The sequence below is a fragment of the Bactrocera oleae genome, chromosome 5 (genome assembly GCF_042242935.1).
Source record: "Bactrocera oleae isolate idBacOlea1 chromosome 5, idBacOlea1, whole genome shotgun sequence".
In the NCBI taxonomy this organism is placed as follows: domain Eukaryota; kingdom Metazoa; phylum Arthropoda; class Insecta; order Diptera; family Tephritidae; genus Bactrocera; species Bactrocera oleae.
This window is the reverse complement of record NC_091539.1, coordinates 60114102-60133120: the sequence shown is the minus strand read 5'-3', so window position 1 is coordinate 60133120 and position 19019 is coordinate 60114102. Positions and strand designations below refer to the sequence as shown.

Below are 19019 nucleotides of genomic sequence, written 5' to 3'. Positions count from 1 at the left end.
AGCCGGAAATTCTTGAATTATATTATGATATGTATGCATGCACCTAGATATTTTTTATATATAAATGAGTAAGCAAAAATAGAATCAATACATATTTAATTTAGAAAGAGTTTTTATACTTTTGCGACATGTTGCTACAGAATATAATAGTTTTTTTCATCTAATGGTTGTTCGTATCACCTAAAACTAATCGAAACAGATATAGGATGATACATATATACAAGTATATATGATAAGGATAACGAATCGACTTGAAATCCGGGTGACTGGCTATCCGTCTGTCCGTACAAGCTGTAACTTAAATAAAGCTTAAGATATCTTGATGAAATTTGGTATATGACATATGACATATGTTCCATCACATATGTTCCTCGGCACCATAAGAAGTTCGGTATTGTAAATGTGCTTAAACAATCGAAACTATCGCAAACCTATAAATTGCCATGACTAAGCCGCAAATTAAGATATAAACCTGTAATATGGTGCTACAAATCGAATTCATATGAGGCACTTCCGGCTTTAATATATATAAGTCTAATGTAAATATCTTCCAAAATCAATCAATAAATTAATTTGCCAGAGAAAAAAAATGTTACACCCAAAATGGTACAAGAGATCTAAATAGATAACTGATATAAATGATCAGCATGATGAGCGGAGTCGATTTAGCCATGTCTGTCTGTCTGTATATACGTAAACTAGTCTCTTAGTTTTTGTGATATCGATCTGAAATTTTGCATACGTCCTTTACTGCTCAAGAAGCTACTCATTTGTCGGAACCGATATCGGACAAATACAGCATATAGCTCCAATACAAACTAACCGATCAAAATCCAGTCCTTGCATGGAAAACTTTTTTATTTGAAAATATATTTTCACGAAGTTTGGTATGGAATATTTTCCAAGGCAACGCTACAATCTCTGAAAAAATTTTTCAGACCATATAGCTGCCATGCAAACTGACTCATACAATTTTTTATTTTTTGTACCAACATAGAGTAGAGATAAAAACGAAAAAAGCCCACCGATCTAAAAAAAGCATATATTTTAGAGTGAGAATTTCCGTGAAAGAAACAAAATTTTTTAAAAGATGAAAATAAAAAAACCAAAACCTTGGTTATTTGATTTAGTCACATACATTTTGAGGTTATGTGATACAGTGTTAACACAAAAGTTGTAGATCTTTTTGTTACTTAGACATATTCCATTTAACATTTTTCCAAAGGACTTGTAGTTTTTACGATAAACTATCGAGAAAGTATCATTTTTTACCCCTAACTTTTCAACTTTCCGAACCCAGATCAGTCGTAAATTATGTCTAATTTAATTATTGTCATATTTTCTTGCTTTTTCAATGAGTTTCATACGACTATTATATTTTTCGTGGCTTCAAAAGCTATCGACTCTGGTCTATAGAGTTTTTGTTTTCATAATTTATTTGCATTCGGAAATATTTCTGTGTCGATATGTTAAGTCGATTTAGACGAAGTCGATTAATGACCAACCCTTGACTGCTTGTAACTTAATTATATGAGACTAGATGTTTCCTTTTATATTATTGTAAAACTTTTTTTAAAATCGGATAAAATTAAAATAAAATATAATTGGAAGAAAATTTCAAATTTTTAGTAATAAATATATAAATGAGAAAATCTGAAAACTAATATTAGCTAAAGTCGATTTAAGTCATTCTAAGCTTAATATATATTTAATTGCTTTCGAGTAATTTAGTTTGGTTCTGTAGAAAGATTATCTCATCTCATCACCTTTTATATAAATATACCTAATAGATCTGAGAATCCATGAAGATATTTTGCAGCATTTTCCCGTAAGTTTTTAAGAATAAGCTATATTTGCGTTAACTTTTTACTGAGTGATTTCGTATCTTTCCTTCAACTTCAATTCTCTACCGGTTCTATTAGTTATTAGCACATACATATTTACTGCATCTTTTTGCTCCCATAATACATACATATTTTCCGCTCAGAATTCCCGTTTAAAATGCTTTCTTTCCATAATCACAAATTTTACAACTTCGGTAGTTTCGACTAAACTTAACTTTACGCTCTCGTTAAAATTTATGCATTTCCAAAGTTCAATGGTTTTTTGTGACCAAAACTGGTGAACCGTCATTCAATGAATTGGCCAAAGTTGCCACTGAGTGACAGCAGTAAATATTACCTTCACCTTTTCGGTTGCTTGGCTAATTACTTATGTACATACGTTTGTGTGTGTGTATGTAGTTGCGATTACAACTGAAGCTTATTTGTAAATGGGAGAATGTCAACTTTGTAAAGATTTTAAGTATTTCTGCAACAGCCTATGCACAGTGGGTTGGAATTATGGGTTAGTGGCTGCTATGAGTAAAAGATTAGATAAGCTATGGTATATGTTATGTAAGGTCATGGTTCGAAAACTGAAAATCAGAGTCAGCTTGAAGCAAATATTTCATTAAGTAGCGACTACAGCCTCTGAAACAATCAGTGTAAAAACGTAAGTCATCTTCAAACGTTTCCACCAATATGTGGATAAACTTCTCGGAAGACACAAAATGATGCCGAAAAGCAAGAACAGTATCAGACCTTTAATTTCATTATGTATATTTTATCTTTTGTAAAGGTTATACATTTGATTTATTTTTTTGAGGTGGATGGAGATTTTGTAACAATATGTCTAGTTTTAAAAGATTTTTTCATGATAGAGGAAAGCCCGCCCCGGTGGTCACTTGCCCGATATCATTTTAAAACATAATGGCAAGCCCTTATCTTTATAATAAAGCTAAATTTTTTACTTTGTGAGCAGAGAATGGGCTGTGAACGAAATAGAGAGAGAGAGAGGGAGAAAGACAGAGAGAGAGATAGAAATAGAGAGAGAGTGAGGGAGAAAGACAGAGAGAGAGGGAGAAAGATAGAGAGAGAGAAACAGAGAGAGAGAAAATTATGTTATAGTGTTCGACTGTAAAAGTTCTACTTTTAATTGAATTGTTTCCAAACCGTTCCACTTTTATTTCAGTTTTGCCGCACTGTGCATAGCGTGTCCATTTATTATTCTCATATTCTAAGCTTAACTTCCAAGCAAAAGTTTTCAAATTGTTAAATTTTTGGTTATTTTTATCGCTGAGTTAACTTTGACTGTTGGGTGTCGTTGCCATCATCTGGACGAGTGTCAATTTTCGCGGTGACTTCCGGGCTTAGTTTTTTATTTGTCAACTTTTCTATAAGCTCATAAGAACTATGTATTTCGATGTTTTTTGTATTGTTGTTTTGCCCAAAAAGTGATAAAAAGTTTAAAAAAAGTAGGTTTTAAATAAACCAAAAGCAAGTAATGATATAGATACATAGTTCATTTTTTTTCTTTTACGCCAAAAAACCTTTATTTTGCTCGAGGGTATTATAGTTTCGTCCATGTAAGAAAAGTAATATAAACTGTTTCATAGCCAAATCTACTACCCGTATAACGTACTTATGAATATCATTGGCTCAATTGACTGCACTCTCGAAAACGCAACAACCAGAAAAGTTATCCGACCAAACCTAAGCATACATATATAATAACGCAAATATGTTTTTTGTCTTGCTTCCGAAAGTGGGGTCCGTTCCTCTAGATACCAACAAAACTATTTATTTTATTTTACCCTCTCCCATTTATTTTATCCCAAAAACGAAGAAGAAAAATGAACTTCTGGGAAATTTTAGCGCTCTAAATACACCTAATTAAAAAAAAAAAACTAGGCCCATAAAGTTGCATAGTCACTATAGAGGAAATAACTTCTTTTCATCTATCTAGTTAGCTTTAAGAGCTTATATAAAGATGCAATTCAGACAAACGATTTTTGGTGATTTGGTTTTTAAGGGATATTTTATTAAGCAAATAAATAAAAAAATGTACAACATTTATTTTCACATTCAGAAAATCATTTAAAAAAATTCTATTTCCTTTGATCCCGTAGCCGAACTCCAGTAGGACCTCCGAAAAATCGAAGGACTAATCAAAATTTTGTTTTTGGCAAAATGGCGGTTTCGCAATAAACAAAGTCGTTTTTTTGTGAAAAAAATTACACTTTATAGAGGCTTTAAAAATAAAATATGTTATTAAAAACCTTATCCCTTCAGTCATTACCTGACAAATATATCAAAGAAGATCGTGTGGAGAAATTTTCTCACAGACTCTGAAAACTGCTTATCGAGAAAAACGTGTTTAAAGTTTCGGGAGCTTATTATGCAAAAAAAGTCGATTTTCACAAGTGAATATAGTTACTTAATGTAAATATCTCGACTAATGAGTAATATATCATACTTAAATTAGAAAACCTTAATTAAATCAAAATTCACACTTTTCAATTTTTATAAATTTCATGATTTATTTAGCATTTCTTATTTCTTTTTTGTAATTACTTTTTTAAATTTATTTACATAAGTGTTCCTGCTCATGCAACTTAGGTGAATCCCCGCAACTTCAAGCAGCCAACTGACCCAACATACTAACTCATTGAGCATATGTTATTCGGTTTGTTTTTTCACCTCTCTTTTAAGCCTTCCATACCAGTTATTTACAATGTAAACAGCATAAATATATTTACTTTTGCTATCGCTGTCAGTTTCATGGTTTCTGCGGCCTTTGAAGCATTGCTTCTTCTTTTTATTTAACAGTTAAACTGTATGGGCCTTGAGCGCATTTGACATTTTCAAGAATTTGCATATAAAATTCGACATTATTTTATCGCTATCAACACCTTAAAGCATCCACCAGTTACTAATTCATTAGTTCTACTCTGTCCTCTATTTGAATGTTATTTGTTAAGCTAATACAGTCGCGTTAACTTCTTACATAATTAATTGTATACAGTTTTTTGTAGACATGTATTTATTTATATTTATGAGAAATACAGGGTGTGCCGTCTTTTATATCGGTGTGTATACAAATAATAACTTCGATGAAAAAAATCCTTAAATTTATTTTTTCGAGAGTCTCAAGCGGTATGACAATTATTTTAGATACTAATGCTTTCCCTGAGATCCTCATTGGTGCTGGGATTGCCTGGATGTACTGTATGTTATTTTTTAAATTTCAACAAAATATGGCGGGGTTGAGTAAAATCAGGTGAACCGGGTGGTTAGAAAATATCAGCTCTCTTTGACATCAGACGTTAAGGGATAGTTTTTAGAGTAGGGGCATTGCTTGGTAAGCAGTTTGACATGTCTCGTCGTCTTCTTGAAGCAAATAACGGTCCAAACCTTTTTCACGCATCCAGCCAACAATAGTAACTTTTTGTTCATATAATGCCGTTTCATGGATCTCGAATGAAATTTCTGCTTCCCACCATAAAATATGAAACACCCTGTATATAATTAATATCAGTGATATCGCTTATTTTTTAACATTTTACTCACCTACTTGCCCATATCATTTGGCAGACTTCATGTCGGCGCTGTCGTCTCTGGTCATTGTTTATGTTTGTGACGTTGTCAGCCGGCGACATAATTGAAATTCTAGCTTTGCTGTATTGCATACTGAACACCGAAGCCGGTACTTAGGTACAGTATTTAGCAGACAAATGAATATAGTATAAATCTCAGCAAATCTTTATATCTACATATTGAAGAACATCCACACATATATACTATTTACAGATTTACATATGTACCTGTCATTTAAAACATATGTCTGTATGTATATCCAACAGTTAGTTAGCATTTCTCCATCCAGTGTCAATAGTACATTTTAATTTGTTATTCCTAACATCGGCGTTGGCTATAAATAATTCAAGCGTTGCCTTGTAAATTGATCATTTACAAGTTGCTTTGGTATTTTTTGTTTAAGGCTCTGCCTTAAAATGCGTCCAGCCTGTTGGGAATGTTCGACGCGTCTTCAGATCTGTGGCGAATACCTGCACATACATGAATCTATAAGTATATATTTCTATTGCTATTCATGATGCTGTCGGTGCGATTGAGTGCTCTTTGAAAGTGTCCTCACCGCAAATAGCTGTCAAGGGCTTATTAAGATAATTACAATTAAATAGCGATAGACATAAAAATGGTTTTCATTGTATACCGAAAGGTGTCAATGTTAGAACTTTCCAGCAAAACAGTTATTGCTATGAAAATTTAGAGCAAATAGCGCTATGTTGAAATATGCTGGAAGCTCATACGATTTATACCATCAGCCGATCTAATTTACATCATTCTAGTAATTTTAGAACGATTGTAAGAATTGCTACAGTCCTCAAAAAAACAGTCAAAGCCTCTATGGACGATGATGATTCTAGGAACCAATATAAAAGATCAGTTTTGGCCTAATCTTCTTAAAGCGTTGTTACTTGTTGATAAGACCAAATTTTGGAACCACTGAATATTTCTTAAATGGTCTGAGATTTGCTGTAGTCGTAATAAGTCTTTTCGCCATTAAGTATTGGATCAGTTCGGTTTAGAAGTCCGACATTTCTGGCTTCGAAAAATATTCGAATAAAGACAGATATTGATGCAATTTGTCTAAGATCGTTGACAGATGGCTCGATTATTCTTGAGAAAAACTATCACTCAAGTCAAGCGGCACTTCAGGCAATCTCGTCCGTGGAAATCAAATCAACAAATGTACTGGGATGCATAAACATGCTTCATCAGGGTTGCCAAGAAGAATAACATTTTATTAGCATGAATCCCTGGGTACAGATGCATCAATGGAAATGATCTTCTGGAGAAAGAAGCTGCTGCAACCAGTCCAATAGGACCTCGTTGTAGGCCCCAATGCAGTACGAGAGGAGCTTCGGAAAGCGGAAAGAGCTTGTAGAAATCACTGGTAACAAATGCCCGAGCTTTGTCAGAGGAAGTTGTTTCTAGGAGAGTTCGCTATAAAAATCTAAGCCAAGTGCCAAAAATCTAAGTTAGTGGGATTTTATACTATTCACTGCAGGCTAAGGTGTCAACTGCACAGTCTTGGTTAGTGTTCCACGGATCTGTGTCATTTATGCTACAAAAAGTCTAGTCCATGAGCTTACGGTTTAATTGTATTGGCAAGAAGGATATACCATACAATACCACGTTGCATCGCTTGCCATTGTTGGATTTTGATAAAACTATATGAGAAAGCACTTGAAGCATTGGAGAGAACTGTTCTCCGCAAAGTTTTCGGAGCCGAATATCGAAGAAGATGGAACCACAAACTGTATAAACTCTATGGCGACATGGATAGTTAAGCGCATAAAACTTCAACGATTAATGGGTGGAAGCAAGAAGCCCTACGCATCCAATGGAAGGACCTCTTGGTACGTACAACTGGCATGACCTCGCAAAGGATAAGCAACTGGCGAAGTTTTATTTTCTCGGCCCAGACCTTCCCACCGTTGTAGTGCCAAAAAAGAAGAAGAACACTAATATAGCAATGCAGGGCTCTTGAACATAGCGACAGTATATTCATTTTTATTATTGGTCTACAATATTTTATGGTTATGTTGAAATCTTGTCTTGTAACTAGTAACGGCTTAAGACGGTTTAAGTTTATGACTTGTGTTAAAAATACAGATAAGAGAACCCCTTATATTTTGGATAACCGAAGAAGCTTTGTTGAATTGTTATCTACTAGAAGCCACCAAATCCGAAAGCTATACTGTTTGGCAAGTGTGATACCAAACAATAGAAATCGGTCTTCTTACTATGTTGAGGTCAATTGATAACAAAATGCCCTTTCAAGTTCCTTCTTTCGTCAGCTTCTTTCTCCTACATCTCCAAGCAGTCCCGAAACACCCACTCTACTTTTCTAAATTCTCTCAATTATTAAGTTTATTTAAATATTCCTGTGTGCCCCACGACATGCAGGAGGCGATATAGGAGTCAGCGACTTCTCGGCACATTGAAGTGTGCCAAATGCGATGCACGTCTCGAAGGCAATTGCTGCCAGCAACTTCTTGAATTATTTTTTGTTATTGTTGCTCGTATTATTGCGCCAAGTGTTGTTATTGCAGTGTGATGATGGCATCGCTGTTTTGCTGTTGTTGTTGCTGTTGCTATTTCTATTACTGCTTGTGCTGCAATAAATCGGCAGCAACACGTAAAGTCGATTGTGTGTACACAAATTGCAAAATCGTGCTCGACGACTGGCGCTGCTCATACGAACAAACGCGTGCATGTATGTGTGTGTGTACACGTATCCATGAGGCATGATGCATGAACGAGGCGCTGTGTCGCGGTATGGCGTGTTGTGCGCAGGGTACCGCGTCGCCTTGGGTCGCTCCAAATGTCGGCAATTGCGAGCGTTGTTAAGCAGCTGTTGCTTTACGCAGCAACAGCGTCGAATGCGACTAGCTGGCGATTTACGCTTGCCATTAGTGCGATTAGCGCGCCGAATGAGCGCCTGCAATTGAGTGAGTGGCAATGAGTTGAGTGACACCGAGTGGAGCGACATTGAGTTGAGTTCCCTTGTGTTGAGTGAGTCAGCGCCAACCAGCTGTTCGTGTGCTCCACTGAGCGCGCGCTCTCACTCAGCGCGTGTCTTTTATTTGGCGCTCGCTCTGGTCGCGCTGTGCTGTGCGGTAACACCATTTACGCCACACACGTGGCTCCACCGCACTCAACACCGAGTTGAGTGAGTGCGCGAGCGAGCCAACAATACAGAAACCGCGACACACACATTTGCGCTATTGTTCGTATATATGGTATATGTGTGTGGGTGCTGTGCTTGTGTTGGTGCTTTGCTGTATTGTGAATTTTGCTTGATGCGATTTGAGCCAATTTCGTATTGGCAGTTTTGTTTATGCCGTCGTCACAAACGTCGCGTACCGCCCGAAGCGTTCGAAGTGCTACACAGAGCAGCGTCAGCAGCAGCTTGTAGTGCAAATAGCAAAAATTGCCGTCGCGGTAAACAAAAAATTACAAATTATTAAATTTTAAGGCGAGTAGCTGGTGCACTGCTTGAGCGCACCGTAGGCGCCAAAAGCAATCAATTAATAAATATAACTATTTTTGACTAATTAAAAAGTGTTATATTTTAGGAAAGGTCATGTGAAGTCACTGTTATTGCATTTTTCAGCAAATTTTCTATAAATATTTTGTCTAAACAAACAAAAAATGCTTACTAGCCGAAAAAAAATTCTTTGACTGTCTGATTTTTTTTCAAAGCTTTACACTTTTTTCACAACTTTTTTTCGTCTGCTTTAATTTCTGTTATCGCGGTAGCAACTGTTGCTCGTCGTTGTCGGTAAACGTTCGTTGTTGCTGACGCGCGCGCTTTTTCTATGGCTAACTGATGCTCGGCGTTTTTCAGTGGGCTGACAAAAAAATGTCTAAAACAGCAGAAAATCACAAAGCGTTGTGAAATAATTCAAATGACAAAGTGCTGAACTAAAGTGTATGAAGGTAAAAATGTGTTGGAAATATGTCTGTGAATAGACACAAAATGAAAGCAAAGCAAATATATGAATTATGAATAAAATTTAATATTAAAAAAAAAAAAAAAATAAATTGATAAAAAATCAAAGAACATTGAAGTAAGGTGAAAATTAATGACCAATAAAAAATTTTAAATTTTAAGAAAAAAAAAAGAAAACAAAATTAATTTGCGCGCAAATTTTAATAAAAAATGTTATAAATAAAGCGAACAGCAACAGTGTTAAAAAACAAAAAAAAAAACTAATAATAAATGCCACAACAGCATTTTTTATAAAATGCAAATTACATTCAAGCATCGAAAATGTTGATTTTTATGAAAAAAAATTAATTAATTAATAAATTCGCAAAATTGCCGATAATAATCGTTTTATCGCCAAAACAGAGCTAACAATTTGCTACAAATACTTAACATTTTGCTGAAAATGTTGTCAACAAATTGAAAATCACACAAAAAATCACAATAAAGTGCAGAAAATATTTTTGTTTTTTAATTTGTGCTAATTTTGAAACCAGAAAGCTGCGTAAAAAACCGTCGGCGATTTTGACTGTTGTTGGGATTTATTGTTTTGTGAATGGAATTTTTGGGAATGATATCATTAATGTTTGATATGCAGCTGTTTTACATTAATTAACGGTAAAAAACTTCTCTTTAAAATAATACAAAAAAAAAAATTATATATAAAAATAATACAAAAAAAAAAAAATATATATATATTGAAAATATAAATACATATAATATTTATTAAAAAATATATTTCAAAAGGAAAACGAAAAGTTAACAGTTGAGAAGTGTAAACAATTCATGATTAAAACAATATATATTATATTATGGTAAACATACCATACAAATGAAATGATTATAAAACAATAAAAAAGAAGTGAAAAATAAAAATAAAATAAAAAAAGTTAAAATTAGAATAAAAACAAATAAAAAATGAAATCGAAATGGTTTGAAAAATAAATATTAATAAAAGGTAAATAAAACTTAAGTATTTAATATACGGTAATTATTTTTTAACAAAATACATACAACTTCAGCAATAATAACTACATTGAAATATTGAAAAATGAATTTTTTTGGATATCAATGGAAATCCTAAATTAATACTTAACATTTTATATACCAAAAACCAATAAATATATCGGAAAATATCGATGTTCCAAAAACATTACTCGGCAACTTTAAATGAAGCAAAAAAAAAAGTATTACAATATTTTTTAAGAAAGTACAAAAATATTAAAAAAAACTTAAACGGAGTAACATTGTGCAAAAACTGGCTGAAATCGAAGACAACGCGTGTTTTTTCTCTAAAAAATATTTTTTTATCAGTTTTTCAATTTTTTTAAACCTCTAAATTTAGTTTAATAAACCAGCCTTAATCGATAAAGTGTATTAGGACACTCTTACGCTTCTTTCATAAACTATTTTACCGCCAATGTAATTAATAATTATACCAAACAAGCAACAGATTAAAGTTCAAAACTTTAAACACGAAAATAATAAGGACTAATAACTAGGTCCTAGGCAACTTATACGGTGCATAATTATGTTGTTGTGAATGCTTATTTAAGAAAAAAATATAGAATATCATTATTTAAAGTATTGCACATCAGAAGCTATAACATTTTCTCATCTCTTTTGGCAATTTTTGTATTCCGTTCCAAAGAACTTGGCGGCCAAGAATAAACGAAGGCAATTTTTTGACACGCTGCTTTGATATGAACTACAATATACTCCAGTGAGAACGTTCTGCACCGACCGTAACAAATGGTAGTCACAAGGAACAAGGTCTGGAATATTAGGCGGTGAGCCAAACTTCCTAGCCGCTGTTTTACAAATAATTTTTAAGCGGTGTTGCAACATGAGGCCAACTGTTGCTATGCTGGATAATGATTACCTCGTGTAAATTCTGTGCATTATTCGACAATCGCTCGCTTAAATTTGATGTGTTGTTTTCGGTAACGTTTCCCATTAATGGTTTGATCTGGTTTTAAAAGCTCATAATACAGCACCTCCTGCGGATCGCATTATATACAAAGCATTGCCTTGGCGCCATGAATATTCGGATTTATCGTTAGGTTTCACACATGATTTTTTGCATTTATGGTTGTCGAAGTGGATTTATTTTTCATCACCAGTCACAATCCGATGCGAAAACGACATCGTTTTGACATGCCAAATCATCTTTCAACGTACTTTGGCTTCAATTCATGTGGCACCTAATTTTCTTTTAACTTTCTTTTAATCGTTTGAAATGGCTGCTTGACCGACTCCCAAAGATGATTCGAGCTCTTATTGCGTATTGCAACAATTTTCAATGAGTAATGCTTCTGGTTCCTGAACACTTTTTTTGGCCGAAGTTCTTCATTCCAAGCCAAAATCATCACTTTTAAATGGTGCAAACCACTTTTGGCACGTTCGCTCAGCTTGAGTAAGTTAACCATAAACTTCCACCAAAATACGATGACTTTCGGCTGAGGTTTTCTTCATATTACAGTAATGAAGAAGTACTCCCCGCTAAAATACTCTTTCAGACAAAAAATTCGAGATTTTTGAGTGGAAATGAAATCATTGTTTTTTACACTTCAAATGAATGACGTATACTGAAAAAGACGCACAAGGACAGTAGCTTTCCCACACATGTTCGGAATATTAGAACAATAGAGTAATAATAAATCTTGGCAAACAGCACGAATATATTTATAGATCCAGTAATTGATATGTGGGGTCTTTGTGACAGAAGTAAATTTTAGTTGAAATTTAAAAGAAATAAAATTAATGTCAATCACGGTTGTCCTAATATTATATTAGTGAGTAGATTTCAGTAGTATTTTGATAATAATAAAATTCAAAGAAATAAGAAGCAGATTGTAATAACAAAATTAACTACAACAGATTTTACTCGTACATTTAGGACAATATGAATTAGAGGCATTACCGACGGGTTAAATAATGGTGGTTCAAGCGACACATGTTGGTCCATTTGGCGTCGTATTGCGAATTGCATTTAAGAGTTTCACTGACTTTAAAATTCATCCTGCCATAAGCAGAACGCTGTGGCGTTAATTAAGTGGTTCTGAGCTTGAAAATTATAAAAATATTAACAGTAATTATGCTAGAATATAATTTTCTAATTTGAAATTTTATTTTCCGCCATTATTTTACTCAATATGCTTTCTAAAATAGCTCTTAAGCTAATATCCGCTTGAAAATTTCAATTGTAAGCTTTTCTTTAATGATTTCGATGATTTTCGCTCATCAAGCATTCAGCTCTTCAGCTTGTATAGAAGATATTAAGTAGACGTTTCAAATAATATTCTTCAGCAATAGTTTCCAACCTTCTTAAAACTACTTATGCATTTTTTTTTGGCTTCATTTCCAATTATATAGTTTTTCTGCTACTTAAATAATGTTTTTCAAGCATATATGTATTATATACTGCAAAAAAATTGCAGTATAACCCGTCTAGCATAAAATGCGAAATCAAAGCCATATTTGCAACAATGCAATAAAACGGTAATTTGCAGTTATAAACTGGATAAATTCAATGCAGATATGTAATTCAAGTAAGGCACACAAGCGCAGCGACATTTCGCAGTTACGCTGTGCGTTCAAGCATACACATCAAGCGTGTATTGCTTTAGGGACACCACCAAATCAATCAGGCGTGACCAACGAGTGAAGTAATGTGACGAAAACAACAACAACAACGCATTGAAAATATGCAAAATTTCAAAAAAATAGCAATCATATCAAATAATAGAAACAACAAGAAAAAATTATGCTTGAGTAAAATCAGCGCAACCGACACCACAGCAACGAAGTCAGAAGTTGCAGCTGCAGCTGAAGCCTTTACAGTTATTTTACAATTCTTTTTTTGTTTCGCGAGACAATCAATTGAATGACTGTTTGACAAAGCGCTTGGAAGTAGCGCTTACAACAGCAAAAACAAAAAGCATATTAAAAACAGCAAAAAAAACAACAATAACAAAAGCATAAACAAAAAACAATTATATCTGTAACGCGTGTGGGCGCAAGCGAGCGCCTGCTCAATTGGCGGCGGTGTTTTTATTTTTGTTAGTTGCTATGTTGTTGTTGTTGTTGGCTTACGCTTGTCATAATTAAATGTGACGGCTGTTGTTACAGTCGCAGCGCGATACGCGGCGATAAGTGATGCCACCAGCAGAATCATACGCAATGCCGTCGCTTTGACGCGGCGCGCGCAGCAGCAACGCGGCAACAAACGCTACTCGTCAAGTGTAACGCCAATGCGGCGTTGAGTGAGATAAGAACTACACACAATGTAGAAAAAAGAAAAAAAGGTTGGAAAAAAAACTGAAAATCTGCTGTTGCTGATTTGCGATGCTGATAAGAGCGACAAAGAGCCGATAAAGCTGATAGGAAAAAGCAAAAACAAAAAAAATTATGTATAAATGTTTTATGAGTGAATTGTTAAAAGTCTCGCAGTAAAAGCAATATAAAATGTTCAGAAGGAAAAACATAAATAAATAATTTGTCCTAATTTTCCAAAAACAATTATGAATGTGCAAAATGCCGGCGGATAAATAATTTTGTTGCTGTTGTTAAAAACAAAAAGTACAAAAAAAATCAATAATACCATTCACAGGTACATTTCTTATAGCAAAGAGGGTATATAAACCGATCAGTTTGTATGACAGCTATATAGTATAGTGGTTCGATCTGAACAATATGCTCGGAGATTGTAGTGTTGCCTTGGGCGATATTCCATGCCATATTTAGTGAAGCTACCTTATCAAATGAAAAAGTTTTCTATACAAGGGCTTGATTTTGACTGATCAGTTTAGCAACTACGTCCTTTGGTATTCCGATATCGGCAGTTCTGACCAATAAACGGTTTCTTGGGGATAAAAAGATATGTGCACAATTTCAGAACGATATTTCAAAAACTGAGGGACTACTTCGCATATATACAGACGGATAGACGGACATGGCTAAATCGACTTAACTCGGCACGCTGATCACTTATACTTGTATATGATGTATACCTAATAAGGTCTCCGACGTTTTCTTGTGGGTGTTAAAAACTTATTTCAATAACTTTAATACAAAGTGTTTGATATTTAAAAGAGTGAAAGCAACAAATAATGCATTGAAATTTTGTACTTGAAAACGAAATTTGTAATAATTTTTATTTACAGTTTTTGTAAAGGAAACTCACAATGATATTTCTTTAATATTTTTTAAATTGTGCAAAAATTGTCATTATTTTTTTTTTAATATCGCAAGGTATATTTTCCAAAGCCAGTTTTTGCACATGAAAGTGATAAAATGAAAAGCAATATTAAAAATAATAAAAATACAAACTAAAATCGAAATATCGAAAATAAGTGTATAAAATTCAACGATAAATATTAAATCTTAGACTTTTTAGAAAATAAATATATTTGAAATGTATCACTAAAATTTAAATATGCATATATTTTTAATTTCAAAAAATTTTCATATTCAAAAATTTAAATGTGCTGACATTTCAAATATATTTACTAAAAAAATAATATAAATAATTTTAATTTGTTTTGCAGAAGATTTTTCTAAAAATCAAATCACAGTGTTAAAAAATGCATATGAATAGTATTCGAAAGTGCAGAAAAAGTGTAACTGTAAACTAATTTTTACGGAAAAAAATTAAACAAACAGTTTTCAAAGTGATAAAATTTTCAACAGGAGAAGCAAATCATTGCAACAATATTTCAATACTTAAATATTAGTAGCGGAAATAACAACAACATGGATTGTGATTATTCGAAATTTCTATATAAACGTAAGTGAATATAATATACAAAATTATTATTCTAGAATTTATTTTAATAAAAGGTTTAGTTAAGCTTATTTTCCTCTGTTTCTCAAACTCAAAGAAGACTTGTTCCTTAAATCCTATTAACATCTCCAGAGAAAGCATTGTATTCACTGATCTCTGGAGTGTTAAAAAATATTACTATAAAGAGAGTTATACTACCGTAAATGCTGTGTTTGAATTCGCTCGATTGTGTTAATATTATTTTTCCCTTCGGGAATAGAAAACATATTTTAAAATATTGTAAAACCATCTTTTACGAATTACTTACAAAACCTACCAGACATAGCCAGCCTTAAAAAATTTGCTTCTCCTATATTACCTTCAGACCCCATTTGGGTATAAATCACTAAACGTTTAAATTTGCTTTGATACACCTCAAATGTCCCATAAATCATCACAAGACAATGCTAAAAACTGTTTTATTTTTTTGCGAAAATAAATATATTGAGTATTTACAAAAAAATTATATATATATATCAGTCCTCTGGCACAATTAAATAAGATGTTTGGGAGTAAAAGTTTACAGTCGATTTTAATGAAGTTTAGGTCTTAAAGATATTGATATTCGATAATCACTTTGATTCACTTTAATGATGAAAAATGCTTTTCGATGCTAATCTTCTTAAAATTGAAGCCAGGAAAATTCAAATCTTACTAGAATTTTTCCCCAACAATTAGTTATAAAAGTAGTAGTTTTAGTCAATTAAAAATTGTACTAGACCTTAGACTACATGATTCTAAAGAAAACTATTTAGAAGCGTTTCCACTATGACGTATCGTCGCATTCTCAAAACCTTCCTGCAAAATATGCATCGTAAGATTCCTAGAATGACGTAGTTCTGCCTTAGCACTTGATATCTAAGGCGATAACTTTTAATTTTGTATATTTTTTACAGGGAACTCGCTATACTCCAAGTTCGATTACATTGAAAAGGTTAGCATGTTGTACGCAAATAAATAAGACATGTTCGTTTCGCCTCTTTTAAGTTTAATATAATAATAACAAAGTCATCTAGTCCAATTCTTTTTAAGACAGAGTATATTAGTGCGCTACTGAAGTGCTATAATTTTAGATTATGCCAATCTACTTGACTTGTACCAGTTGTTTGTTCGATTCGCTACTGTTGGCGTTAATTAATAAAATGCTAATGATTGAGGTTCACATATCTGTTAGCTTTTTCTTGTAATTTCTGGCGACACCTTTTCTTTTAATTCACAAATCTAGCACTCATTTTTTCCAACTCTGAACTACTAATGGATTTTATGAGAAGATTTTTTTGTTGCAAAACGTCTCTCAAAGGATTTTCGTTGTTTGCTGAGGCGCAACCGCTTTTATAAAACATTTTATATTTATTTTAGTCAGAGCTAAGGTACTCCATAGTGATGTCGAAAATAAAATTATTTATTATTAATTAAAGTTGGAACTGGGCGCCATTAGCGGCAATGAAAATCGCAGCTCGGTAAATGTTTACTGTGCTCGGCGCGCAATGATTGCTCCATTAAGAACAATTTATGCCTTTTTCACTTTAAGAGGTGAGCTAATCAATGTTGGCAATTTTTTTAAACAAAATAAGTGATTTTCACAAAGCAAAGAAAGCAAAAAATATTAAAGAAAAAAGAAGGAAATGAAACCGTTTGTATATGCGTGTGTGTGTGTGTGCGTACGCGGCGCTGATTTCGGCGAGGCGTTGCTGCTGCCACCGCCTAGTGCTAATTGCGGCATTTTGGCGCTTGTTGCTTTATTTTTGGGCGCAGCGCACGCACAAAACGCCGAAAAATCGACATAAAAAACGGCCGGCTAGTCTGGTTTGTTTATAAATATATCAATTTGTATGTGTGTGCGTGTGAAAGTAGGTGTGTTTACATGCTGGGCGGGAGTTGTGTGGAACTATAACACATAAATTTAAATTTTGTTTTGTGTACATACGTATATACATTCGCACATATGTAAGCTATATGCGCACTCAAATGTATATATGTATCTATATACTTGTATGTAACTCTCGGTGTCAGCTGGCGGTGTGCTCGCACCTTTTGTGTTCACTGTTGCCACTTAATGGACCTCCTTTGCGCCACACAAACATCAATGCACATAAATATTCATCCCACATGCAGCAACAAAAACTAAGACAACTACAACAATGTGTCTCCGCCAGCCGTCGGCAAAAGCCCCATTGACTCGCCTTTGGGCTAATTTTTTGGCATTGCCTGTAAATATTAGCTTGCCAGTTGTTGTTGTTGCCCGCTTTGTTGTTAAAACATTTCGACAAAATATGATGAATTATTCGCCTTTGACGTACGCTTTGTGCGCTCTTTTCTCGTCTTTTTTCGTTTCATTTGAATGCGAGAAAATCATTTTTCTTTTTATCTTCTCACCTTTGTGGCCAATTTCGTGCAGCTTGTCTTGTCGAAACATAAATAGTTGCATATGTGCGTAGTATATATATGTACATGCATGCGGGTGTATGTGTTAATATATATTTATATTTGTTCACACCCACATGTGGTGTCTTTAAGTTATTTATGCGCACAGGTATAAGAATTGATTGCCCCCAAAAGCGTTTTCGTGCCTTCTAATTGAAATTTGTGGCAGCTATTTCATGGTGCCAGCATGCGAGTTTGTATGAATATAGATATGTAATTGTTTTGCAACTAAAATAAATAACCGATTTTTTTTTGGAAATATTGGCTCTTCGGCAAATTTTTATTGCCCACTTTTTAAATTTAACCACATAGAGAGTTTAATTTTGGTGCGCTAATCCAATTTGTTACACATGTAGCTGAGAAAAACAAAAACAATTTTAATTTCAGCTGCACCGAACCTATATACCTTTCACAAGTGGTTTCTTATAGCATATAAGGGTATAAATAGATCTTTAGCTTCATTTTGATCATTCAGTTTGTATGGTATATACGAGTTCGTATATGCTGTATTGGTCCGATATCGACGGTTCCGATAAATAAGCAAAGAAAAATGCGATTCTATTAAAATTAGTTCTTGGGTTACTTGAAAAATATTACGTAAAGTAAAAAGTTCGTTCGGTTTTTTATTGATTTTTCAAAAGATGATAACTTTGTGTACATTTGTCCGATTTAAGTCAAATATGCGCCGTTTTGTTCGTAAACTTCTTGCCAACGAGATGCCAGCTTCATTATACCCCTCTCGTAGAAGACTGCGTCCCTATTGCCAAAAAACTCGGAGAGCCAATTTTCACAGGCCACTCTTGAGGCCAACTTCTCACTATTAGGCGCGTTCGCCATGGACAGGAAAAGATGGTAATCACTTGGTGCCAAGTCCGGACTATAAGGTGGGTGCATTAGAACCTCCCATCCGAGCTCCAGGAGCTTCTGGCGAGTCACCAAAGGCGTGTGTGGCCGGGCGTTGTCCTGATGGAACACAATTCGGCCTCTGTTGATCAAAGATGGCCTCTTCTGGATGAGTGCTGCCTTCAAGCGGTCCACTTGCAGTAAAGGGCCGAATTGAGCGTTTGGCCATAGGGGAGCAGCTCGCAGTAGATGATTCCTTGCCCATCCCACTAAACACACAGCAAAACCTTCCTGGTCGTCAATCAGGTCTTGGCCACCCATCTGGGCCGCTTCCCCCAGCTTTGACCACGACCGTTTGCGCTCGATGTTGTCATAAGTGACCCATTTTTTATCGCCAGTCACAATCCGCTTCAGAAACGGGTCGATTTTGTTGCGATTCTGCAGCGATTCGCAGATGGAAATTCGGTCCATCATGTTTTTTGCGTTAGTTCGTGTGACACCCAAACATCGAGCCTCTTTTTGAATCCAA

The 19019-nt window shown here is 34.2% G+C and overlaps 1 protein-coding gene across 2 annotated transcripts in view; it reads left to right on the top strand.

Annotated features, from left to right (window-relative positions):
• Positions 1-8736: 8736 nt before the first annotated feature.
• Positions 8737-19019, top strand: part of sd (TEA domain transcription factor 1 homolog scalloped) — a 221931-nt gene continuing 211648 nt past the window's right edge. The window contains exons 1-2 of one of the 2 annotated variants that reach the window (XM_070110208.1): positions 8737-9350; positions 14949-15187. In XM_070110208.1, the coding sequence (XP_069966309.1) occupies positions 15154-15187 (34 nt within the window). In that variant the 5' untranslated portion in view covers positions 8737-9350; positions 14949-15153. The remainder of the gene's footprint in view (positions 9351-14948; positions 15188-19019) is intronic. The other variant, XM_070110209.1, reaches the window with a different exon arrangement.